This window comes from Mytilus edulis, chromosome 6 (assembly GCF_963676685.1).
Source record: "Mytilus edulis chromosome 6, xbMytEdul2.2, whole genome shotgun sequence".
Lineage (NCBI taxonomy): Eukaryota > Metazoa > Mollusca > Bivalvia > Mytilida > Mytilidae > Mytilus > Mytilus edulis.
Genome location: NC_092349.1, coordinates 46,806,086 through 46,834,020, shown reverse-complemented (window position 1 = coordinate 46,834,020; position 27,935 = coordinate 46,806,086). Strand labels below are relative to the sequence as shown.

The 27,935-nt window shown below is 31.7% G+C and overlaps 1 protein-coding gene across 1 annotated transcript in view; it reads right to left on the bottom strand.

The window, feature by feature from the left end:
* LOC139527773 (nibrin-like) overlaps window positions 1-23,145 on the bottom strand; it is a 30,081-nt gene extending 6,936 nt beyond the window's left edge. The window contains exons 1-12 of the mRNA XM_071323439.1: window positions 22,964-23,145; window positions 16,595-16,728; window positions 14,114-14,250; window positions 11,777-11,936; window positions 11,105-11,208; window positions 9,873-9,990; window positions 8,932-9,122; window positions 7,734-7,825; window positions 7,029-7,113; window positions 3,312-3,378; window positions 2,521-2,630; window positions 165-1,059 (exon numbers count right to left, since the gene is read on the bottom strand). Coding sequence (XP_071179540.1) covers window positions 165-1,059; window positions 2,521-2,630; window positions 3,312-3,378; window positions 7,029-7,113; window positions 7,734-7,825; window positions 8,932-9,122; window positions 9,873-9,990; window positions 11,105-11,208; window positions 11,777-11,936; window positions 14,114-14,250; window positions 16,595-16,728; window positions 22,964-22,994 — 2,124 coding nt within the window. The 5' untranslated portion in view covers window positions 22,995-23,145. The remainder of the gene's footprint in view (window positions 1-164; window positions 1,060-2,520; window positions 2,631-3,311; window positions 3,379-7,028; window positions 7,114-7,733; window positions 7,826-8,931; window positions 9,123-9,872; window positions 9,991-11,104; window positions 11,209-11,776; window positions 11,937-14,113; window positions 14,251-16,594; window positions 16,729-22,963) is intronic.
* Between the last annotated feature and the right edge of the window lie 4,790 nt (window positions 23,146-27,935).

The following is a 27,935-nucleotide window of genomic DNA, read 5'->3' as shown; positions in this document are numbered from 1 at the left end:
AACTTTAATAACAATTTATCTACATTTATTTTCTGTTACTGTTTTGTATGTGTTTTATATATCTTTTTGTCAAAAGGAATGATGTATTTTTACTGTAACATTCTATAGTTAAAAGATCTAATCTTAAAAAAAAAGAATCTGTTTTTTTTTCTCACTATTCTCACCTTTATTTCTTCACGATTTAAGTTTTTATCCTCAGGAACAACAAACTTCCCTGTGCCATGTGTTACCATGGTTACAGGAATAACAGTATTATCCTCATCAGCAACAGAGGAAGTCTGTGGTTTCTTCTTTCTACTTGTCAATCTGTCAAATTCATCATCAGAATTTTCAATAACTTGTCTCTTTTTTCCTTTAGGTGGAACATCTATTTCTTCATCTGAATCTTCAACTAAAGTTTTACGTTTACTTGTTCTCATCACATTTGCACCTGTATTGTTTTGTTCATTATTATCTACATCACCATCTCCCATATGTTTTGATTTTGATCTGGGTGCTGGTGATGCTTCATGTTTGACAGACTTTCTTTGACTAGACCTAGGTTTACCAACATGAAATTCTTCATCAGAGTCAGACACATTTATTGATTCAGATGCTGCTTTCAGTTGTTTTCCTTTAGTTTTTGTATGAAAATCTGGAAACCCATCATCAAAATTTGCAGATGAAGTTTTCGGTGACTTCTGTTTAAGTGGTTTCTTCTTACTTCCAAAGTCTGGAAATTCATCATCAGAATCGTCTACAATGACACGATGCTTATCTTTACTTTCAATCTCATCATCAGAGTCCCCAATTATTTCCTTTTTGACTATTCCCGCCGATTTTTTGGGTTTCTTTGATTTTGGACTAGGTGATCTCTGTGATGTCGTTTGACTCTTAGGTGATATATTCCTTTGTCTTCGCGGTGATGACCTACTTACAGGACTGGGTGATCTCTTTTGTGACATTCTACGACTTCTACTTTCATTTTGACTTTGCACAGGAGTAACTATTTCTTGTTTAACTTTCTTTTTTAAAGGTGTTGTTGCTTCCTGTATTTCCTCCTCTTCATCAATTCTACCCCTATTACAAAAGAATTTGAAATATTTTATTGAAAAAAAACTCTTAACATTAAATTGTAAATGTTGTTATAATTTAGTAAATATATAGATATCCCTTTTCTTTACCTTATTCATAGGAAGTTTTAATCATTTGAATACTGCAAATTAGGATTTTAAACTAGCAATTTTAAATAGTAATCTGTGGCAACCAACAATGATGTCAGATAAACTGTAGCTTAGATATCTTACTATAAAAGCCTTGCATCTTTTAAATTTGTAAAATGGATCAAACTTGTTAAAGACATTCCTGAAATAAACCTAGAATATAAGCCTCATAAAAATTCTGGCAAGAATTGTTTACAAAAGAGTGCTAACAAGATCAGGGAGACAAACACATGCATGGATGACCTGTATTTCTATGTCTAATGCTTTGCTTATCAGAAAGTCCATGTTTTCATATAGTATGATTAAACCCCAAAAATAATTTTGATCCTAAAACTGAAACAGCAGCTTCAATAAGTAACAAAATGCACTGTAGAGCATTTATTCCGATTAAGTTCAGTTGAAATCTTTGCAGCAGATTTCAAAGAGTTTTTGATTAGCATAAAGTGTGACAAGGTCAACGAGCTGAGGGAGGAAAAATTTAGAATGCAATCATTAGAAAACTTTGATAGATCCACTTTTTTTGAAACTCAAATTATAGTCAAACAAGAATGTGTCCAAAGTACACGAATGCCCCACTCGCACTATCATTTTCCATGTTCAATGGACCGTAAAATTGGAAAAAAATCTGATTTGGCATTAAAATAAGAAAGAACATACCATAGGGAACATGTGTACTAAGTTTCATGTTGATTGGACTTCAACTTCATTAAAAACTACATGTACCTTGACCAAAAACTTTAACCTGAAACTCACACTTTCATTTTCTATGTTCAGTGGACCGTGAAGTTGGGGTCAAAAGTCTAATTTGACTTTAAAATAAGAAAGATCATATCATAATGAACATGTGTACTAAGTTTCAAGTTGATTGGACTTCAGCTTAATCAAAAACTACCTTGACCAAAAACTTTAACCTGAAGCGGCACAGACGGACGGACGAACGAACAGACGGACGGACGGACGAACGGACGCACAGACCAGAAAACATAATGCCCCTCTACTATCATAGGTGGGGCATAAAAATTATTTGTTTGAAGTATTTACGATGGTTTAAACAGGTCTCGTTAAAAGGTATCATGCATGGTGCATTGTTTAAAAGAGGGTCCCAGATAGCTTCAACTGGATGAAAAAGTTGTTTAATTTTATAACTAACCCATAATAGAATAAATATCAATAAGGTGTATTACTTAATTAGGACTGAACATTTTTTTTTGACTAGACAGGTATATTTTTATTTATAGGACTGATTAAATCATTATTATCAATTACCAAGGCCTGAAAGTGTCATAGGTTCAGTTCATTAGTTAAGTGATAACAGTACCTCTTATTTGACCTCTGTGACCTTTGACTGCCTGTTGTCTGCTCTAGTGATGTACTTTTTGTTTGTGAACTCTCCTGTTTAACCATTAACGTTTTGGCAGGTGTCTTATCCTGTGATATAAAAAAACATATTTTGGGGATGGTCATTTGTTATTTGTGTTTAATATATAAAATTGGTTAAACCATGATAATTCTACAATGAGATACATTTTAATCCCTTTCGTGCTGATTTGATATGGATATATTTCAGTGAAGATCTAAAGCTGTTGTTTTATTTAATTTATGTACATTGAAATTTTCTAATGGAGAGTGTTATGGAAACAAATTGTGAACTAAAGTAATTTGTTGGTTTTCTGAGGCAATCATGTTTTTCACTGCCAGCAATTGTTTTGGCATTGCTTTTAATCTATAATTTTTTTTATCACTTTGATGCAAACTTTTTAAATTTATGCTTTTTAATTACATCCTTTGTCTTCTTTTTTATCAGCCTAGATTTGATTTTTTGTGTTTTAACGCCACTTTTAAGCACCGCTTTTGGGCAATATCGTGGCGGCCAGTTTTTTTTGGTGGAGGAAGCCGGAGTGCCCGGAGAAAATTAAACCACTGATTTTCGATAGTTATCAGCCTAGATGTCAAATGGTTGTTTGGGTCATTATTGGGTTGTGGTCTCACTGACATATGCCCCAACATCTCCTTCATTCATAAACTTTGTGTTTATATTTTGTAGTAACTAACTTTTAAAAAGACAAATATAAAACATCTGTAGTTATCATTATTTATATTATTGCAAACCTGTTTGTCAAATTTGGTTTCATCTAACACAGTTTCACATTTCTTTTTTCTTACTCTGGTAGGTGACCTGCAAAATATCAAACATAGTTAATACGACTCCTGTCAAAGCAAAGATAAAACTTTTAAATAAACAACATCTTGCTTTTATAACATTTTTAAATGTTGATATTAAAATGACAATACTTCATTATGTATACTATGCAAAACATTTGAAGTCAATCCTCCAGCAGCCAATAGAGCTTTTAGTGTGCTGAGGCTAAATAAAACAAAGTTAGCAAACATCAGGAGCATGTAATTCAGTGGTTGTCGTTTGTTTATGTGTTACATATTTGTTTCTCGTTCATTTTTTTACATAAATAAGACCGTTAGTTTTCTTGTTTGAATTGTTTTACATTGTCTTATCGGGGCATTTTATAGCTCACTATGCGGTATGGGCTTTGCTCATTGTTGAAGGCCGTACAGTGACCTATAGTTGTTAATGTCTGTGTCATTTTGGTCTTTTGTGGATAGTTGTCTCATTGGCAATCATACCACATCTTCTTTTTTATATATCAATAAATCAATTAATCAGAGTCAATGAAAACCATGACAGAAGATGCAGCAACAAATAACCTTGATGGAAATGAGAAATTGAAGTGCTGTTACAACTGCATACTAAATACAATTGATTTATCATTTGTTGTACCCTGTATACTGACCTAATCACAAATGTTGACATGTAAAGTATTTAAACACTTTAAAGTCATAGACCATGACTGACAGGGTCTTGCTAAATAATCTCCATGGTAAAGAGATGTACCAATGTTCAGACCAAATTTCATTGACTCATCACAAATTAATGGGCGTATGACATTTGCGCCGATTTTGAAAATTTTCATTCTTTCATTTGCGCCGATTTTATATTTGCTCCTAATTAGATTTACAGGTAAGTTAATACTTGTACATATACTGCTACATTGACAACAACACTTAAGTAAACTGCATCTTTTATTGTCGACATGTTTCGCCGATTAGATCGGCTTCATCAGGACAAAGTATACAAAATTAGAACCCCTGAAGTACAAAATAAACAGCTGCGCCATGAGCGCATGATACGCCCGACGTCTTATGTGGAAGTCTTATGCAATAATCATAAATAGTTTATTAGAAAGTTTTAAGCAATAACCATATATTGTTTTAGAGACACGGCGGGACATGTGAAACCCCCCACCCTGTTTTTTTTTTACAAAAACTAAATATTACCAAAATAAAATTTTGAATCAAAACCAAAAAGTATACAGATCTTTAGATTAATATATCAAAGAAGTGTGTAAAGTTTTAAGCAATAATCATAACTTATTTTTGAGATAAGGCGCGACATGTAAAAAACCCTCCTCTGTTTTACAAAATACTCAATAACTCAAAAATAAAATTTTGAATAATCACCAAAAAGTATACAGATCTTTAGATTAATAGAACAAAGAAGTGTGTAAAGTTTTAAGCAATAATCATAAATCATTTTTGAGATACAGCACGACATGTAAAAAAAAACCTCCCCCTTTTTTACAAAATACTAATAACTCAAAAATGATATTTTGAATCATCACCAAAAAGTATACAGATATTGAGATTAATATAACAAAGACACATATAAAGTTTTAAGCAATAATCATAAATAGTTTTTGAGATATGGCGCGACATGTAAAAAAACCCTCCCCCTTTTTTACAAAATACTCAATAACTCAAAAATGAAATTTTGAATCATCACCAAAAAGTATACAGATATTGAGATTAATATAACTAAGAAGTGTTTAAAGTTTTAAGTCATAATCAAGAATCGTTTTTGAGATACAGTGCGACATGTGAAAAAACACACCCCTGTTTTAGTTATAGAGTGCCGTAACTCAAAAAGTTTAAATCTTATTTTCACCAAAAAGTATACAGATCATTTGACCATCATAAGAAACAACTATATTAAGTTTCATGAAATTTGGATAAGTCGTTCTCAAGTTACGGTGCGACATGTTTACGCCGGACAGACGGACAGATGGACAGACGGACGGACACCGGACATTTTTATACCATAATACGTCCCGTCAAAATTTTGACGGGCGTATAAAAATGGTATCATGTATGTGACGTCATAATTGTCCATTGTTGGCGTTGCTATGGGATACTCTATATCATTATGTAATGTTAAACAGAAAATGAATCAAACATAGTACAATATTAATGCAATTGAAGTTACTAAATTTAGAGTTAATCTAAATATATAATTTTTTGAATTGTCTTTAACTTTAAAATGGTTGTAAACTATTATAATGGTAAGTGTATAAATAAAATGTGTTTTTTAATAGAAATTAAATTTGTGTAACATGAATGTAAGTACAATGTCAGTGTACAGTTTTATAAAGTTTCTTCCTAATTTGGACAACACTTATAGGGCATACCCCTACCACTTCGACTGGGTTCCCTTTGGCCGGAGGTACTACTTCCAATTGCGTCGGGAATGCCGTAAGGTGGTTTACTGTCGCAAAATTTCTTGGCAATGTTGGTTGAACTGGAAATGGTGGTGGGAAGGATTTATGTTCTTTGTATCTTACTTCTTTTAACTTTAATTTCCTGCAGGTTTTAAATAATACTGGAAATCTATCTTGGCTGTATTGTGTCATCTCCATTTACTTTTAAAAGATCCTTTTTAAGGTTTCACACTAAAATAATTTTACATTTAATTTTCTGATGGCACAGAATGATGGTACATATTAATCTTGATATATTCGCCGTCCTGTTGTAGAAATGTAGTCCTCTGTTTGTTCTTCATATAAGTTTCCTTTTGTTTGGTGGTTTCTTGGCAGTAATTGATGGTATCAGTTGTTTGTTGGCTTCTTGGAATTCTTTGTTCTTGCTCGGTATAGAGATGGCCGTGGGGTCGGCGCTGTGTGGTATAGGCGGATCCGGGGATGCAGGGGTTCAGATGGAATATCAAAAGATAAATAAAGAGCTGCTGAACCAACGCCTCTTAAGTTTTGTGCTAGTGAAGCCGACCTAATCGGCGAAACATGTCGACAATAAAAGATGCAGTTTACTTAAGTGTTGTTGTCAATGTAGCGGTATTTGATTTTTTTATCTGACAACCCTGCATACCATCTGGTATCCACTTAAGGGAACTCTACCAGCACAAAACATAAGAGGCGTTGGTTCAGCAGCTCTTTATTTATCTTTGTACATATACTGTACTATACCATTGATAAAATCTGGTTATAATTGTTGTTCATTTATGTTTAAATTACTTTTATGAGTAATTTTAAAATATTTATTTGACACATTGACTTATAATGGTTTACTTTTATAAATTGTTATTTGGATGGAGAGTTGTCTCATTGGCACTCACACCACATCTTCCTATATCTATGTTATGATTGACAATTCATTACATTTATATAAATGGCTAATGGAAGAGGTCTAAAATGATAAAATAAAAATTACATGACTTGGATGGAGAGTTCTCTCATTTGCACTCATACCACATCTTCTTATATCTATTCACCTGTAATTTACCTGTACAAAAATTGGTGCAAATGAATAAAAAAATCGGCGCAAATGCAAAACGCCGAAATTAATAGTGTTAACATTGCCTAACCTGAAGCCACATTTTTGGCAGTTTTTGGGTGTGAAATTCAATGCTGGCTTCTAATATGTTCCAAAAGAAATTTCCTTTGATATGACCTTTAATCTTACCTGTCAGGTGAAACTTCTGTGTTAGCAACCAAAACGTCTGTATTAGAAACGGACTGAGAGGGAACATGACGCAAAACTGGATCATCTGTGAAATTATACAGGAAAACAATTCAATCTATTATCTAATAAAAAAATTAAATATATTGCTTTTTTTCAGAATTGTTAAAGAGGAACTGAATACTATATCTAAAAGGATCTTTGGAACTCAGACGTATATATATATTTCAAGTGTTTTTTTCTCTAGTTTTAACATATTTAGCTAAATTTGAATTTTTTATAAGTCTATTTCATGATATCCAACTACTCTGGTAGAAAACATGTATTTTTTTTATTTTCTATATAATTCATAATTAAGTGTTTGGTGAAGTTAAAACAATAAATGAATTATTGGTGTGTTTGTGATGGAAAAAAACAAATTCCTATTGGAACCAAGACAACAACATCCATATTTAAAATACCTTCATGTTAGCAAAAGCATACTGTTACTTTTCAGTCCACTTCAATAAAATGAATAATATTCAAAGTGAAATTTTCACTAATTCCATGATTAAAATAAAATCTTGCTTATATGAACTGTCCATTTGAATTTTGTGAAAATAAAACCACTTTACTCTATAACATAGATTCTCTAGATTCTCATACATGAATTAACAAAGGGAGACCATCCCACTGATTTTTTCAGTTTGAAAAGTCTTTAATACTTACCACTATCTTTATTAGGATTACAGTGTTTCTCTGTAGAACAATAAAGTACAGCAAATCCTATTTCAGCATCTTGTATCATATGCTTCTTGTGCCTAAAAGATAAGATAGAAAGTCAAATGAAGCTGAGTTGTCTTCACTTCCAGTTAATTAGCGTTTAATGCCTTGTTGTCTGCAATGGACTCTCACTAGTATACTGTAATGACTATTTGTACATTTTCTTCTTAATCTTACTGCTTAATACTTTTAAGATCATGGACAGGACTTGATAATAGAAAATGAGGGCATTGAATAATGTCATGTGTCAGTGCAGCAACATCAGATGCTCAAAACCACCCACTTTAATTTATCAATGAAATACACTTGATTTCATTCACGCTACCAAGCAACTATCCAAATGTTTTGTAAGCATAAAAGTATTATTACCTACTTTTGTATTCTACTTGATATTTTAAACCAAAAAACATACAGTTAAATCTAATTACTGATAAAAAGAAATAATGACTCTTTTTTTTAACAGTGGGCTAACTTGATATTCTTGCTGATCAAGTCAGTATCAATAACAAAAATGTCATTACCCTATATGTATCTGGTAGACTTCTACAGATATGAGAATATGCAACTCTATTCTCAAATATTTAGGTTTGATAATGATTTGTACTGAACTGTTCATAGGTTATTCACATTTTTTGGTGAAAAGAGCTGCTTGTACTTCCCTTTCAATAAGCTTCTTTTGATTGTTTTCAATAAACATGAAAATCCTTTTTATAACGGCACTTATGACAATGACAGACAAAACATTGTCAGGGGATCCAATCCACCTGAGAAAACAGAATCTTTATGTAATTTTGGCTATTAACCACATGCATGGTATTGCACACTTTCTTTGAGCTACTTTTGCTCTTTATTTTGTCGTTTGGTATCTTTTTACTACTTCTTGAGAAAAGCCTGAACAAGCAAAACTATTCTAAATTTCTTTTAGAAGTGAGTCACAACTGGGTTTATCCTGATAATACAGTATCAAACTGCGAATTATTTCTACCAAACTTTTTGTATGTGCGATACTAAACTATACTTGATTCCACAAGAAATTGTATACATTCAGTAGAGTGAGGTTACTTTTCTCTAAAGGAAAGCTTGTGCACAAAGGGCTTATTTGTTGTTATGTATTCATGAAAGCTTACATGAAAAGGCCACTTACTTCCTAAGGAAAGCTTGTACATGTAGTACCCAGTTGTTACTATCTTGTGACATCATCTGTGTACATTGGTTAGGTTCACATTGCATGACAACTGATCCTTTCTCCACCAACATAGTATCTTTCTGCCATTTCTCCTCTAATAACACAGGAAGTCCCCCACCTAATTCTACTGCCAGGTTCATCTTCTTAAACTGAGAAAACAAAATGAATAAATATAAGCAGATGTGGTGTGATTGCCAATGAGACAACTCTCCATCAAAACACAATTTATAAAAGTAAACCATTAAAGGTCAAAGTACAAAATGAAGTAGGGTTCCTAGTAGTCTTTACTAGTGTAAAATCATTCAAACGCGAAAATAAAGGGACTAATCTATTTTAAAAATCCATTTAATGTTAAAAAAAAATTAGCACAAATATACATGATGCATATGTATATGTACATTGTATGCCACAGGGCAATACTTGCAACTGGTGTGGACAATAAACTTACTATTCCACTCATACCCAGTCAATAAGTATAAAAAAAAATGCCATTTTATTTTATTTTTTTCCTTTCAGGAATTACGTTCTTTTTTCAAATAAATGTCCATTTATGATGAAATTCACAAATCCATTTATAGATGTAAATAAAGCCTTCAAAGCCATATATCTTGTAGTTAATTTATAGTTCAAAGGTAACTAATCAAAACAATAATTCTTTCCCCATCATTGATTATAAAAAAAATGCTTTTAAATTGTAAAACCACAAATTATATTGCCTTTATGGTCCTGACCACTTGCTTATGTTCAAAGCAAAGACAATCTTGATCGTAAACAGTCAGAATTGATAAATAAATTCCATTAAACTTAGCAATCTCCAAGAATGTTAGTTTTACAGGAATGTTAAAAACTGATAATATCAACTTTTAATTTTTTACCTGAAATTTATATCCTTGAATTACCTGTTTTTCATTTAGAAATATAAACTTCATTCCTTGGAAGATATTCCTCCTCTTAGGTACCACTTTAAATGATACTTCATGAGTTTCAACTTGTGTTTCTGTGATAACTGGTAAGAACCTGTAACAAACAAGAATGTGTCCATAGGACATGGATGCCCCATCCGCACTATCATTTTCTATGTTCAATGGGGCATAAATATAGCATAAATACAACTATGTCAGTTTAATTCAATTTAATTGTCAATGCTTTTTTTATTAGGCCATTTAATATTTTGCTCACAAATGTTTTATACTTTAAACTTTCAAAGCTTTTGGTATCAAGTTCTATTGATAAATGTTTTTGAAAACAAGTTAAGAACAAATTATACAAATACTATCATATATTTTTTTCAGAGGGCTAGAGATTTACATATTGAAACAGATGCTGCAATAATCTGCATATCCATTTCTATTTTATACTGCACTCGTTCTATTTGTGCAGTCAAAATGTGTTGACTGTATATTTCTATGTTATATACAGTGACTGACCAGATAACACTTTTCCTCATGAATATTTTTTAAAATAGTAGAGCCAAAACTATATTTAGCAATTCATGATGACCTTTTAAACCTATACTTGTTTCCAATGTATACAATGAAGCATGGAACGACTCCTACTTATTTCTTTTACAGTTGTTGGAAAAAATATTTATATTTTTTGCTCAAACCCTATAACTCATTATGTTTAATGCTTATTGTTGATATTTAATCCATGCTCAAATGAATTCTTCCACCATCGAGTGGTTTAAACAAGTCATGGCTAAATGTACATTTCATTGTGTATATTTCTTTGCCAGATAAGATGCTGTTTTAATTGAATGGGGGATTTTTCCAAATATTTAAATCAAATAAATAACAATAAGCACCAATTGAAAAAGTTTTTCTACTAGATTGCAGTATGATGACAATAATAGTGTATTTGGCAAAGCCTCGCATTTCCCTGTTCTAAGCCTCATTCTTATATCGTTGACATATCAAGTCAATACACTATTAGTGTCTATTTAAACAGTCTAGTTATATATATATTTTATGGTTTGAATTAACTCCTTTGTTTCAAATAGCATCCTTGTTTGAAAGTTCTTGTGGTTTTTTGCTTGCATTGTACTACCCCCCCTCAAGCTTCTTTTTTTCGCGGTTGGGGGTATCAACTTTCTATAGCTCCTCCTACTTTTACATTTCTGTGAACAACTTACTGATCAGGATCTGGTTTTCCACTTTCCCCTCTCAGGAATTGTATGTATTTTTCAAGGTAATCAGGTGTAACAATATTCTTCAAGGACAGCAGAGCACACACAACCTAAAATACACATGTACACATATAAAACACATGTACAGATATAAAAGAAATATATTTTCCTGGCAAATCAATTAAGTTTTAAAATATCTATTTTTGAAAGTCAAAATATGTTTTTTCCATTTTTTCTACAATAGAACAAAACCTTTCGTTTCAAAAACTTACCAAAGAAAATAAATTTCTGCACTTATGTTAAATAACTCTGCACAGCTTTTAAAAAATGATCCCTGGAGACTTGTAAATATTCATTGACACAATGATATAAAATAAACTTCAATGGGATAGTGTATTTTGCAGTTTGTATACTGTAAACCATTTTATTTTAGCGGATACTTTATTTCACATTCAGCTTTTTCTCGCCCAATTCACAGTGATTTAATTTCGCAATTTTCAAATATACTTGATCAAAAAGACAAGGGAGAGCCAAGTTTTTAATGTTCCTTAGATTAATATTCACGTCATTTTTCTTCTTGAGAAAGTCGCGAAAAAAAATCGCTCGTGAAAAATTAGTTGGTTAACAGTATACAATATGGTATACATGATATCGTTCTATTATTATTGTTCCCCATACCTTAATAGTAACACTGACATTATTCATGACCAGCAGTGTACACTCTTTCTTCCAGTCGTTAACCATATGTCCACCAAGTATACAGATCCACTCTCTCACCTTCTTCTTTGAGGCTGGATCTAAACATGACGATGAGATGATGAACGGCTCATATACCAGTCTGAAATGTTCAAAATTACCATAGAAGCTTAAATTTTTTTAACCTTTTTTGGTTAGGATGTATGGAGTATATGATCTTTTTAGGATACATTCACAACTTATCTGCTTCCAGATAATACTGTATAGCAGGGTTTTTTCACAGGTGTAAAATTTTTATTGAATAAGGCATACCAAATTTAGGCGGTTATTATTTTAGCGGATTCAAAACTTTCATCAATACCTTTGAATGTGTGCCCTTTTAAATTGTGGATTTTTGTTTGTTCTATCCCCAAAAATAAGCGAAAATTTACACCCAGTGAAATCTGCAATACGGTATATATATAGGGTAATGGGTAAAACACAATTATGCATCCTAATTAAAACAAAGTAAGTATGATTCTCGGGAAATATCTAATTTTGGAATGGCCTTTAATTCAATGGTCTTTCAATGGAGATTTTGAGATGTCCTTTTGATATCAAATAAAGATTATAAATTGAGCACTTAGCAATAGCTGAAATGATAAAAACTGTTTAATTTGACACCAAAATTATCATAGGTCATTATATTTCAAGTCTGATAAACATATTCCTATATATTGGCTCAAAATGTTTTGTGTTCAAACTGGAATTTTTACATATGTCAGACTAACACTTGGACCATGTGCACTACATTCTACTTTTTTGTTGCAACTCGCCTAAAAAGTAAACAGCCAGAAGATTGATGCACAGTGATGACAAAAGCTTGTGAGGTTTCACAATGCAAGAAAAACCTTAAATAATTGAATTGTTTTGCCTTAAGTAGCGTGTCCTTTGATTGTTTGTGTAGTTGTCATGTTGTTTCATTGACATACATGTCTTTCTTTGTTGTGATGTTACACTTTTGTTTCAGATAAGGATGAAGATTGGTACCTATTGAAACATTTAAACCCACTGCATTTGTTTGCACCTGTCCTAAGTCAGAAACCTGATGTTCAGTAGTAGTCATTTGTTGATGTGGTTCATTAAATGTATCTCATTTCTCATTTTTAATATACATTAGACCATTGGTTTTCTTGTTTGAATGGTTTTACACTAGTCATTGTTGGGGCCCTTTATAGCTTGCTATTCGGTGTGAGCAAAAGTTACTTGTTGAAGACCGTACTTTGACCTGAAATGGTTTAGTTATACAAATTGTGACTTGGATGGAGAGTTGTCTCATAGGCACTCATACCACATCTTCTTATATCTATCATGTCTATATACACCCCACCTTTCCTGATATTCATTCTTAATATATAAAGTCAGGGGTGGTACTTAAACAAGTGATTTCAAAATCACTTCTTTGAGTGATTTTGGCTGTGCAATATTTTAAATTTTCACACAGCTTTTCAAAATCACTGAAACAAGTAATTTGAGAAGTTAGAATTTAATCACTTCAATAAGTGTTTATGTTATTTTGAGGAAATTTTTCCCACAAGCTTGATTTTTTTATTGGTAAAAAGACCAGAATTCCAGAGAAAAAAAACAACTATGTACAGAAATTGTCAGTTGCTTGATAAGCCTGCCAGTTTTTACAGTTTATTTGATTTTGCAAAAACTGGAATAAATTGTAGATCAGGACATAACCTTAAAATAAATCATTCTAATTCTAAAGAAAACCAATCAGATCCCCTAATACTGTTGACCTTTGTCTGATAGTAAGAGTAGTTAATGAATATTTGATTACAGAACAATTCCCAAGGGTACTTTTAAAAGCTTTAGCGCACTAACTTACTGCCCAAGCGCACTGGTGAAATTGATATCCATAGATAAAGGGATACATTGTCATATCGGGGTCTTTTATAGCTGACTATGCGGTATGGGCTTTGCTCATTGTTGAAGGCCGTACGGTGACCTATAGTTGTTAATGTCTGTGTCATTTTGGTTTCTTGTGGATAGTTGTCTCATTGGCAATCATACCACATCTTCTTTTTTTTAATTGATTTATGTAGGAAAATTATAGAAAAGTTTGTGAAAATATGGAAAATCAATGAAATTAGCATTTGAAGATCAAAGAAAACACCAAAATCACTTAAATAGGTGATAACTGAATATAAAAAATCACTGAAATAGGTGATATTGAAATCACTTGTTTAAGTAGCACCCCTGACTGATATATATCTTAAATGCTGGATATATATATTGAGATGAAAACTATCATTTTTTCACCAATTAACTTACGTGAAGGTAGAACTATTTCCAAACGTAACCAAATCACCATCCTTTAATTCTGTATTCTTTATTTTATCTCCATTTACTGAAGTACCAAACTTTGATAAGTCTGTCAAACTGACTGTTGGTAATTTTTCTGGGTTTGCCTGTAAAATAGAGGTTAAGAATTGAAACCAAAGTTACAATATTAAATAAAACATGTAAAACTAATAAAATTTCAATTGAGAAAATTTAATTCATTCAGATGATAAGTATACATACACTGTTTATGAAGTCTGAATAGTTATTGCAATGTTTGAAGATGGTATAAATTGGCAATTATACTTCTGTTAGTAATCATCAATGTACTTTTCCCCCCAAATGGTTAACTGTATGACCATTCAAGGATTTGAATTATTTTTAAGTGATATTTTTTTTCATTGTCTTTGATGATAGCAGTGTTGCTGATTGGAAACAATATCAATTATATTTGTTATCAAACTTTCTAATATGATAATGTGTTCTGATTCAATTTTGTCAAGTTATATAAGAAAAGACTATTTCTGGAAAAAGTAAGGTAAAGTCAACACTAGAAATATGGACAACAAATGCCAACTAATGAAAATATATTTGTCTAAATTCTGACTGTGGTCTCAAAATGGAAGCTCTTTATGTACATGGCATCTTCATTTCTATGCTTAAAAAAAAATATCCTGAAAAAAGCTGAAAATATATATATATATATATCATAGGTTTGAACGTAGTTTTCAATTTAGACTAGTTTATATTTTTTTGTTTGGGCTTGTATATTAATTTCCCCCCGGTTTATATGATCCATTCATCCTATTTTGACTCTTTAAAATTGAAGAGTCTATCCTAAATTGGGGTAAATTATATGGCCTTCCAAATACCTTTCGATCCCTAACATCACTGAAGAGACATTTATTGTTAAAATTCAGATATGGTGACCGTGTACAAATTTTTGCACCTCATGTTTGTGGTATAACATCTTTGCTGCAAGTTTATAGTTTTTCTGTTTAGTATTAAATTAATATTAAGATCCATTTTGTTACATCTTGTGATCAATTTATTTGGCAATCGCCAATGGCAGTCAGCAGGGTTTAAGAACATCAGTTGTTAGTCCTGTTAGTCAAATTCGTTTTGTTAAAATATACTTTTTCACTTTTTTGTTTTTTTTGAAAATGTTGTTGTTTGTGCTGTATTTAGACCCTTCTACAACGAGATTTGTTTAACATGCACACATATAAAAATTGTGGTTTTTATCCAATGCAATCATTATGTTTGAAAGTAGTTTTCAATTTAGACTTGTGTATATATAGATATAGGAAGATGTGGTATGAGTGCCAATGAGACAACTCTCCATCCAAATAACAATTTGTAAAAGTAAACCATTATAGGTCAAGGTACGGCCTTCAACATATATATATATACAGTAAAACCTGTATAAACCGGCCGGCTTCGGGACCACGAAAAAGGGCTGGTTTGGACAGTGAGCCGGTTTATTCAGGTTTCCGTTTTGACCGGAAGTTAATGACTTGTGACGTCCGACATTTTGCATGTAAAAGTTCTCTCTGATTGTAAATTATATCTGATAAATTAAAATACTTTCACTTCGTTTTTCATTGTTTGCATATGCATCATAATGCTCGCGTTGTTTGGATTGTATTCCCATGATCAATAATTTGAAATGTTGGAATGGCCGATTAAAAAGCCAGAATATTATCAAACGTAACTTCATCCCTTTCGAAACGTTGTCGTTCAGTGTACAATATCCATTGATTGTTGTCATCCGGTTGTTTTTCATTATCAAGGTCATTTGTTTAGGGGTTCATAACAGGGAACCCAGGATTTCGAAATCACGATGCGAATTTCTTACACTGGGATTTAAATTTGTTTATCCAAGTTAAAACGTAAGTTCAATCCGAGATATATTCGGTGTGTCTTTTCGTTTAATTGACACGTTTATAATGTTTTTTAAATAATACAGCTCACTACTGTACGATTGTAGGTTCACAGTTTGACACCTGACTAATTGATTATCACGAAAAGCCATATTGTATAAAAAAAATATTTTTTGATTGCATATCGATCATTGAAACTAATTAGACAAACCGGTTTTGACAGGTAATAATTAATGTAATTAAGAGTATTGGGACTTCATAACTAGACCGGAATTCGTAATACACAGGGTCCGGTTTACAAAGGGTATTTTAACAAAGACTTTGAATGGAAAAATATGGGACTTTCATTTTCGGCCGGAATGGACAGGAAGCCGGTTTATTCAGGGTCCGGTTTAATCAGGTTTGACTGTATATATATACATGTACCAGTATATCAATCAGGATAGATACTTTCAAATTTTGAATACTACTTTCATGTGACTTTTAAAAATAAAAAGTTCTAGTTCTTACCATAGGAATACCATCAACTTACAAAATCTGTTTTCTTGTCACTTGTGTACAAGTCTATATTTGAATACCATCAACTTACAATATCTGTTTCCTTGTGTACAAGTTCTATTTGTGCATGGTTCCTACTGACAGCAGCATCTCCAGCGATAAGTATGTCACAATTCTTTCTACCAATCAGGTATGTATGCTTTGTTAGGAGGGTGTATTTCACATCTGGAAAAAGATTAAAAGTAAAAGTTATTTGCTCTTCTTATCCAAATACGCATGAAGTAAATATTTTTGAAAATGTACTTAATATATGTACTACTGTACAGACACTGATTGCTATTTTTTCATTTTTGATTTAATTACAATAACCAATAACTGATCTCACGTTTTTTGTAAATAATTCAACAACTGCAATAATATAAATGCACACATAGTTTTCTGAATACCATCTTTTGGTGCATGTATAAAATGCATGTATAAAATGCTTTGGACCTTGAAATTTGAGGAGAAGAGTTGTTGAATTATTTCATTATTTACACCAATAAAAGCTGACCGCCAGGAAATAACCTAAATGTGGTGCTTGAAAGAGGGGTTAAAACACCAAAACTCAGAAATCAACCAATCCTGATAATGAAGTTTCCATCATTGTCCATACGGCAAGTTCATTTTTGTTGTTGCTGCTATTTTGGTAATGGTTTAGTAATTAAACACATGAGTTCACCAGTTTTAAAAAAGTATGTGTTGAATAAGTTTGATAATCATGCTTTAGTTAGTGTATTGCTGTAAAGACTGAATAAAATAAGTGTTTTTTTTTTTATTGTTTTAAAAAAGTGACATTTGACTAAAACCGGCATGACAAGTTTTCTTTTGTAAATTTGAGGAAAGGAATAATGAATTTTGTCATGATAAAAAAAGACTAAGTTATTCATCTCTAAAATTTGTAAAAGGGAGACAGAATATTCAAATGGCTATCACACTTATCACAAGCTGTAAAATTATTATGTTCCATGTTTTCATTTGAAATCTTCATTTCAATTATTCAAACCAAGATTATTATACTACTTGTTTTTTACTTTACACCAACACATAACAATTATATCAAACTGCTTTGTAAATACATGTACTAATTAAGGTGGTACCTAACACTACAGGGAGATAACTCTGTAATATCAGCTAAACGTTTTAATAACGTTGCCTTGTGAAGGCAATATAAAGCTTCTCAGTGATCAAAATTAGTGTTTGTCAAACTGTTATATAACCAGTGTAATTTTTCTGATAAAACGCTTTGTTCAAATTTTTTGAATTTTTTATATTTTTGTTAAAGGGTCAAAGTAAATACTTAGTCAAAATTTTATGAAAATTAAACGAGCCAAATTAATTTTAGTGAAAGTGTTGGGTACCACCTGAACTGTAAATCTGAAATCAATTAATAATTAATCAGCCAATCACCAAAAATAATCTTATTCACAAATGAATATTTTCATATTAATTTATATGTCTAACCTACTAAAAAAAAATTATAATTCAACATGTAGTTGAATAAATACAAATAAAAACAATACAAAGAAATGGACTAAGGAAGACAATAATTAATGGAGGACAAAGTCATAAAGTGTGGGGTGCGAATGTGTTTTAAGAGCTGACAGACCTGATAACAACAACCATGACAACGGAATACCAAAAAAAATTAATTCTATGAAATTAATACAAAATTTTAACAAAGTTTGATGAAGGACGTATATATAACTAACATTTAGTATACGTCCTTGGTTTGGTCAGTTGATGAAGACTGAAGTCACTGATGTGAAATTCCAAGGATGGTACAGTGGGATTAGAACCCTCAATCACCGGATCAAAAGGCAGTGCTCTAACCAATTGAGCTAAACATGCTAAAGAAGATCATCCCTAACTCAACTAGTTAGACTACCTTTCACTACAAACTCCTCAGAGTCTGAATTGACCAGTTTTTGTGCTCGACCAGTAAAATCGAGCACACATTTTACTCGACTAGTCTAGACATTGTCTCGACTGTACTTAACTGTACTTAAGTGTACTCGACTAGGTCTCGACTAGGTCTCGACTTTACTTAATTAGTCTGATTCAGTACTTGATGATCTTTGTGTAGTCTAAAATGGTCTTGACCAAGGCTCGACCTGTCTCGACATGTCTCGACTAGTCTTGACCTTCAAATTTAGTTTTGACTGGTGTAAATCAGCCCATCTAACTAAATTAAATATTGATCTTAAAAAATTCAAGCTTATTAGGTAGTTTGATTTATTGCTGTGAAATGAAAGAATTTAATTTTACAATATGTAAAAAAAAAATTATTATATAAAAATTCAGATAGGCATCTTTAATTTTTTTTATAACTTTTTCAAATCAACTTGGATTTTCATCAAACTATGCAGATATCTTAGATATATATCAAGCTTACTGAATCCCATTTCATTTAGTTTTTTGTTGTATTGGTGTAAAATTTAAGAATTAAAGTAATTTTTGTAAAAAAAAGCTAGGATTTGCAATTCGGACAAAATAGAGATAGTACACTTTAATTATTTTAATAACTCTTACAAATCAACTTGGATTTGCATCAAACTATGCAGCTATCTTACATATATATCAAGCTTACTGAATCCCATTTCATTTAGTTTTTTGTTGTATTGCTGTAAAATTTAAGAATTAAAGTAATCTTGGTATAAAAAGCTAGGATTTGCAATTCGGACAAAATAGAGATAGTACACTTTAATTTTTTTAATAACTTTTTAAAATCAACTTGGATTTGCATCAAACTATGCAGCTATCTTACATATATATCAAGCTTACTGAATCCCATTTCATTTAGTTTTTTGTTGTATTGCTGTAAAATTTAAGAATTAAAGTAATCTTGGTATAAAAAGCTAGGATTTGCAATTCGGACAAAATAGAGATAGTACACTTAAATTTATTAATAACTTTTTCAAATCAACTTGGATTTGCATCAAACTATGCAGCTATCTTACATATATATCAAGCTTACTGAATCCCATTTCATTTAGTTTTTTGTTGTATTGCTGTAAAATTTAAGAATTAAAGTAATCTTGGTAAAAAAAGCTAGGATTTGCAATTCGGACAAAATAGAGATAGTACACTTTAATTTTTTTAATAACTTTTTCAAATCAACTTGGATTTTCATCAAACTATGCAGCTATCTTAAATGTATACTAAGCTTACTAAATCCCAGGTCATTATGTTTTTTGTTGTATTGCTGTCAAATTTAAGAATTAAATTAATCTAGGTCAAAAAAGCTAGAATTTGCAGTTTGAACAAAATAGAAATAGTACACTTTAATTTTTATTATAACTTTTTAAATTCAACTTTTTGACCTTTTGGAGAAGTGTCTATTAAAAGCTGAGATACACCTCCGTGCTTTCCTATCATAACAGACGCACCGTCAGACCCCATGCCGAATATTTTAGACAAGCCTACAACAAATGACTTCAAATAGGCAATTATATGTGCAGTGATTGACACGGCGGTACCAGAAGACAAGTTCAAAAGTTTTGTATAACTAATTTTCAGTTCACCAGCTTTGAGGTATGATAAGTACAAGATTTATTAAATGTTTTTGTGTAGCCAGATCAGTTGACTTGTCGATCATAATTCCCACGGCGGGACATAACTTTACATCGGACATCACCTCTTGCTCTATACTATCGGAAATTGTCTGAATAAATTCGGAACAGGCATTGTTCTCTTGGTGTAATTTAGAAGTGATCACGGCACCATTAAACTTATTTAAATCATTTAATGACTGAAATTTGTCCATTGATAAGTTTTCTTTAGCAATAAAGTAAGCATTACGGAACAAGGTGCACATAGCGTTGTCAGTCTTTTCATGAACTTTCTCAAATACTGATACGATTGGATTACTTTTTGAAGCTGTCTCTAATTTAAGAGCTTGAACGTGGTCATTGCTATTAGCATGTTTTAAAACGGCTGACTTTCGAAAATTTGTCGAACCAGGCTTTACAAAGTTATTTTTCAGTTTATGTTTTTGACAAATGTCACAAAACATGGCATTTAGCATACTGTCAAATATTAACCATAAAAACAGTTGTAACCACTTTTGACTAAAGCTTCTAGCATTTTTAGCAGATTTCAAATTTTGATCGGAATCGTCACGTTTACGTTTGCCCATGATGGCAGATTTATAAAGTTCATATTCAGACGAAGTCTTTATAAGAGTCAGAGATTGTCATGATTGGATATTATTCTTTATGATTTTAATTGTAAAAACATTTTTTTAATATGAAAACAAGAATAGAGAACGCCCCTCTTATTCATTGGACAAGTCAGCTTGGTATACACAAGGGAAGCTTTTCTTGTTTTTTTTACTATATATTTCAATTAATTTTCCCCTTTATAGTACCCCAGTATTTAACACGATGTACAGTGTCAAATAAATAATATATATCTAATATCATACTTATTCATTTATAAATATACTTATTTGAAGAATAACTTTTAAAGTCAGGAAACTTTGTTAAACTGAATGCTCATTTAAAATAATATCTATAAAGCGTAATTAAATAAGATGTTGTTCCGTACACCCTTACATACTTGACCTCGTTACATGATCACCTTTATGTACATTGTTATGCATCATTAGTTCTATTGATAAAGACAAGCTAAGGACACCTCATCAAAGGTAACAAACCTGTAATCAGTGAATGATTTATGGCTTCAATATAACTTATTGAAGGGATAATTGTTTGACAGCTTGTTGTTATCTAAATAAAAGAAAACGTGTTTTTTCTACTTTTTATTGATGTACACAAGTTAAAGACCAAGCCGTACATTTATGTATCCAGAGAATTAGACTAACTGAGACACTTCAAAGAATCTTAAATTTGCTGCATCTGTTGTAATAAACCCAATTATGACCGAAATATCTTTGTGAAATAGTTTGCCCAAGCGGACATGTCCAAAGCCCCAAACGGACATTTTTAATGATCGATAGTTGGTCAAAATTGAAATGACCATTTTATGAAAAATGCCTTGAATAACTAAAAGTGGCAAACCAATTCTATTTGACCGTTTGAGGCTGAGAGCAGCCGGACTTTTTATGAAAGTTTCGGTCATGACCGGAATATATGACCGTTTTGGAAGCCTTGGTATATATACTTTTTTCTGAGGAACATTCTTTAATTTGTCCACATTTAGAAGAAGTTTACTTATTTTTATAATTGCTTGCTTCCTTTTGCTTCCTTGAAGCAATTCGCCGACATATTTTCCGTATGCATAGTGACCTCAGCGTAACCCTTCTCGTAAAAATCCAGTGATCGCAATCGCATGGATCTGACACCGCATTTAATGAGCAGCCATATTTGTTAAATCATAACAGACAGAGAGAAAAAAAAATGACTATTATACGATGTATTTGCTTAAAAATAGATAAAATCTTGCACAGAGGACCAAGTTTATGATATATACATGCATTGGTTCAAGAATTGGATAAACACTATTTTTCACCACTCACTCGTTTCATATGACTTTATTAAAATGAAAAATCATCAGAACTACGTTGTATCAACTAGAACACGTGTGCGCATGTGCACAGGTGGGAAATTAAATTATGCATCCTACATTTCTTCAAAAATGCTAAAATTATCATTGATTACTGTATCTAACGTTCATTTCAAGTAATTTGTTGAAGAAATAACGTGGAAAAGCTTTTTCACTCAAGACATGCTTTGTTAACGTACACAGATTTTACGTATCCGTTTATGGTCCATGTTTTACCATATAGTCAAGTCAACATCCGGTTTTAGAAAAATGTGATTTTAAAAACGAAAGTAAAATTTTTGACAATGACTGTCATTTTGCAAAAATAAAGAGTCTAAGGCAGATATGAGCATGCTGATGTGCACACTTTGTACGATGCACTGCCAATTTAATAGTTTACATCCGAACATCAAATTCATATCAAAGTAAAGTTTAAAATCTTTTTTTTTAATCTAATGTCAATCATTGGAATGAGGGGGTATAGGACCTTTATCAGGACTCCGGGATCGGGTGTTTTTAAGCTCGGTATTTCGGGATTAACCCTTTTGGGATCCGGGAATTCTTTTTTTCGAATTTCGGGACCTCGGGATTTCGTGTATTTAAGCCCGGGATTTTGGGATCAGGTGTTTTTAACCCCGGGATTTCGGGATCAGGACCCCTCCTACCCTCCCTCTGGAATGGCCATCTGATTGCCATAATTACCTTTTGTGACTTAGTCTTAAGGGATTAAAATCGGGATGAGATATAAAATGTTCGGCTGGCTCAAATATTTTTTGGAAGCCCTGGACTCTACAACATTGATCATTAAGTGTAGATTTCCATTGCTTGCATTTTCTGATTATCGTTATACGAATTTTCATTACTAAAAAACTACGGACTTTGATAAAAGTGTGTCGTATTCTAAGAAGACCCAAACCTGGATTATCCAAAGATATCAAATACCACATGATGTGGTATCTCACTGACTATCTGTGTTTCCTGGGGAGTATAATATTTCTTTTGTAAATGATTTCCCGCTGTTATGTTATGTATAGGGAAAAGAAACAAGTATCATCATGATGTCGATATTGCCATGTTTACTGCTATTCACATTCTCCTACGTGTAGGAGCACCACAAATATATGGCACTTGGTACGATTACGTTCAAAAAAAGACATAATATAAACAGAGACATATAATACAATATATGTCTCTGATAATAAAAATTCAATTATTCATATCTTTTATTGTCATTTTATAGCATGTCACACAAAATTAAAAAATAAGGGGAAAAAACAATAAACAAGATCATCAATATACATTTATGCATGTTATGATTATGAAAGTAAATATTTCAATTTTCTGTGGTATTCTGTGGTGTTCTGTGGTAAAAAGCCGCTCCGAGAGTGCCATGTCCAAACTTTTTAACTGAATGTGTGATCTTGGATTCAGGATATATATGTAATTCTACATATAAATAAAAATAATAATGAATTTATTTTATTATTGTGTCTTAAACTGATTATACATAATACAATGACATAATAAAAATATACATTAAAAAAAAATTCAATCGTTATACTGTCGTGAGATATCATAAAAAAATCTATATTAAAGAAGATGAACTAGATACATTGTCAGAATTCACGGATGAACACAATCAGGTCTCTGATAAAACTTCGAATTCATAAGCTGAAAAACTCATACCCGAATATATCAGTCCTATTCAGGACCGATAACTCTGTCGATAGATATTAAAGGGTATACAATCATACACGTAGCCAAGGGGGGGGGGGGGGGGGGGTTCGAGGGGTTCGGACGAACCCCCCCCCCCCTTGAAAACATATAATGACTTTTATAGGTCTCTGTTGAAATGTAAACAATAAAATATTTTTTACAAATGCTAAATTTATATCGATTCATTGAATGCCTGGAGTTAGCTTAAAACATTGAATTAAAAAAAAAAATTAATCATATGCAATAAAATCTCGTTGAATTTCCTATAAAATAAAATAGAAATCCATTTGAATTAAAATTTGTATCATAATATTTCTTTAAAATAATTATGGAAAAATAAAAATATTTGAAAATCTTTTAAAATGTTTTAAGCAAAAAATCATTTTTTTAAAGACATTTTCATAATATTCATATTTTCTTAAAGTTTATTATGATAGATACTTCTTCTGATTTGAAACGGGAAATTAAGAGAGAAAGTTTGTACATTTATGAAAACTTTTGTATATCGCAAAATTTAAACTCTGGTAATACATGTACACACAGGATGTTTAATGTGACCTGGTTGCTTTTGGTTTGCACGTCTACCTGACACTATATTGTTATGTAATAAAATTGAGAAAGGAAATGGTGAATATGTCAAAGCGACAACCACCCGACCATAGAGCAAACAACAGCCGAAGGCAACCAATGGGTCTTCAATGTAGCGAGAATTCCCGCATCCGTAGGTGTCCTTCAGCTGGCCCCTAAAATATGCATAATAGTACAGTGATAATAAACGTCATACTAAACTCCGAATTATACACTAGAAACTAAAAATTAAAATCATACAAGACTAACAAAGGCCAGAGGCTCCTGACTTGGGACAGGCGCAAAATTGCGGCGGGGTTAAACATGTTTATGAGATCTCAACCCTCCCCCTATACCTCTAGCCAATGTAGAAAAGCATTACAACCCAATTCAGAGTTCACCTGTTCTGTAAAGGAATGAAATTTTAAAGGTATAGAATAGAATATTTATCTATATTAATTTTCGGGCATTGTTTTTTTTCTCATGGGATGAAAACATTTTTTGTTCTAAAAGGGATGTATAAATATATTTCTAAAGAAAGGTAAAATATACAGAAAAACACCTTTAAAAAAAGAAGAGAAAAAAATTATTTTAATTTTATTGTAAACTATTTTCTGGTAACAGTATATCCTGGATATCTGTCAAATAAATGTTCCCGTGTCACACTTAAAGTATTTTTTTTAATCAAGAAATTTTGAAATCAATCATTTTGAAATATTACCAAAGAAAAGAACAGAAACATCAGAGATTCTGCATGAAAATATTAATATAATCTAGGAAAGTCTTACTATACAAATCCTTTATTTGATGCAACATTTCCATATTATGGGATATTCATCATCCGCCATTTTGAAAAATCCCGAAAAATTCCATTTTTTAAATCGATATTTGACCGACTTTGACTTGAAATTAAACTGTTTTAAGTAGTATTTTTCGCCAGATATATGTTTTAATATACTTAATCGATTTGCAAAATTTGTTTTTAATGTACAGAATTTCTTTATTTGTTGTACAAGTAGGAGTATCGGTAATTTAGCATGGAGGCAACGAAGAAATGACGGGAAAAGTGCATGTTTTTACAAGTCTAAAATGATGGACTTTAATCAAAATTTAAACTGTTAGGAACAACATTGTTTGATAGAAATATGTTTGAATATCAAGGATTGATTTGCAAAACTTAGAAAACTGGTCAGTTTTATGAGAAAATTAAACTTTATTGAAGCATCTATGCATTTTATATGGGGAAATATAATACAAAATGGCCGCCAGAATACGTCACAAAAGTCACGTGTTGTCTAACTTAGTTGGATATGAGCTGTGTGAATGCTCGACCAACGTTCGTTTTCAGAGACAAATTAAGAAGCTTTGAAGTGTATTATCTCTGCACGATAAATATGCTGTTGTTCCTGCGGACAAATCTTTAAATATCGGTTTTGTATGTAAATGTACTACTATGAGTAATTTGTAAATGCATTTGGAATTAATGAGCACTCCTATAATCCCACATACAAAAACATATATCATTCGACAAGGAAGAAATTTTTGCGAATCATATAAGTCCTTCATGGGTTTAATGAACATCACATTGATCAGCAAATCTTGCTTGATACATAACAACGGTAAATTACCGCCATATTTGCATGTTCTACAACAAAGGAATTGTCTTAAACAGTGCTTATCACCACTGTATATTATCGTCTACATCGTTTAACATCTTAAATTGGACAATAGTGAATTCAAAAGACATTGAAACTTAGCATAATCAAAATTAATGTGTGTAGCTTTTTTACAATTGCATGTTTTCTAGTAATAAAAAGAGACATTCTTGTCAATTGGTTTTGTGCAAATACACCGATGAGTTTTATGTAGACGAAACGCGCGACTAGCTTACAAAATTCAATCCTAGTACCTTTGATAACTATTGATTCGACATATGAGCTGTTTATCTTCTTTAAACAAATATTCTCGAATCAAACACTAAATATGAAACCTATCAGTATCAGTATCCCTTTTAGGTCCATCGATGTATAAACATCATCTACGACTTGTTATTCTATAGAAGTAAAATTTATGCATAAATTCTGTTTTTAATATAAAAGATTGCAATACACGAATAAGGATAAAACCTACGTATACTTCGGTATTTCTATACTTTCTTTAGTAATTGCATAGAATAATGTCATTGACAATGATGCTATATGAAGCAATATATTAAAAGACATCGTCCTATAAATCATTCCCACAATGTCAGTTTTAATCTTGTTCTAACCTAACCTACATACGCTGCGCCTTCTTACTCTTAATTTCTTTTTAGATCAATGTAGATTAATCAAGTTTAGTTTTAATTGGTTATATTAATTTATTTAAATCTACTGACAAATATCTCATCAGACACAAAATTAAATCTATACATAAATTTAATAATGTTATTGGCATTTTATTTGAAAAATCTTCCTTAAAAAGAAAACGAATTATTTTATTCTTTACATTATAGATCTAATCATAAAAACTCAAAATAACAAACATTGCAACGCCAACATTATATTTATTATCGACTAGGAACATGTTTAAGTAATTTGCTTATCTGATATCTGTAGAAAAACATTATCCCGAGGTTGTTCATTCACTTTCCAGTTAAAGTAGACTATAGCATAGTAACCACCCTTGAGTTGCTTTAGTCGAGGTCATTTGGACGATGTTAGACAGTTGTCTCATTGACAATCATACCAAATCTCTTTATTGTAAATGTGATACAAGATCATACAAGTCTTATCATATAAACTGAACAATATATTCATTGCAATGGATGTTCTATATTTAACAATGTTTATTTCACTGTTCGTACAAATAAACACAGATCTGAAACATTTGATGATTCAAAAAGACTTTATGAAAAACTACTTACAGGATACCAGAAACAACTATTTCCACGCGAAAACAGTACAAAACCGTTAGAAGTAGGACTATCACTATGGTTAAAAATGATAAACGATTTTAATGACGTGAACGAGGTGTTAACAATAGTAGTCGCTTTGAGAATGAATTGGACAGACCCATCATTAACGTGGAATCCAAAGGACTATGGAAACACGGACATTCTACGTATCCCCTCTGCTGACATTTGGATCCCATGGGTTTATGTTCTTAATAGTGTAGACGACTTTGAACCAATTGGAAAAGACGCCCCTTTTCTCGCATCGATTTGTCCGAATGGAAGTGTGACAGATGCACCCGGAGCGATAATAAAATCAAACTGTCCTACGGATATGTCTAAATTCCCATTTGATGTTCAAACATGCACACTAAAATTCATTATGTGGAGTGCTGGATCTGCTTTCAAGCTCATATCTAATTCGGATGAACTTTTGATGGAATTCTTTACCCCAAATGCACATTGGAATCTTGCGAACCATAAAGCATACATTGTCGAAGAAAACGGAGTGTATACATACAACATAGATATATGTATACAGAGGAAACCTCTATACTTCATCGTCATCATTATTTTACCTATACTTTTGCTATGTTTACTAAATCCGTTAGTATTCACATTTCCAATAGAATCTGGCGAAAGAATGGGACTTGCGATAACGGTACTCCTAACA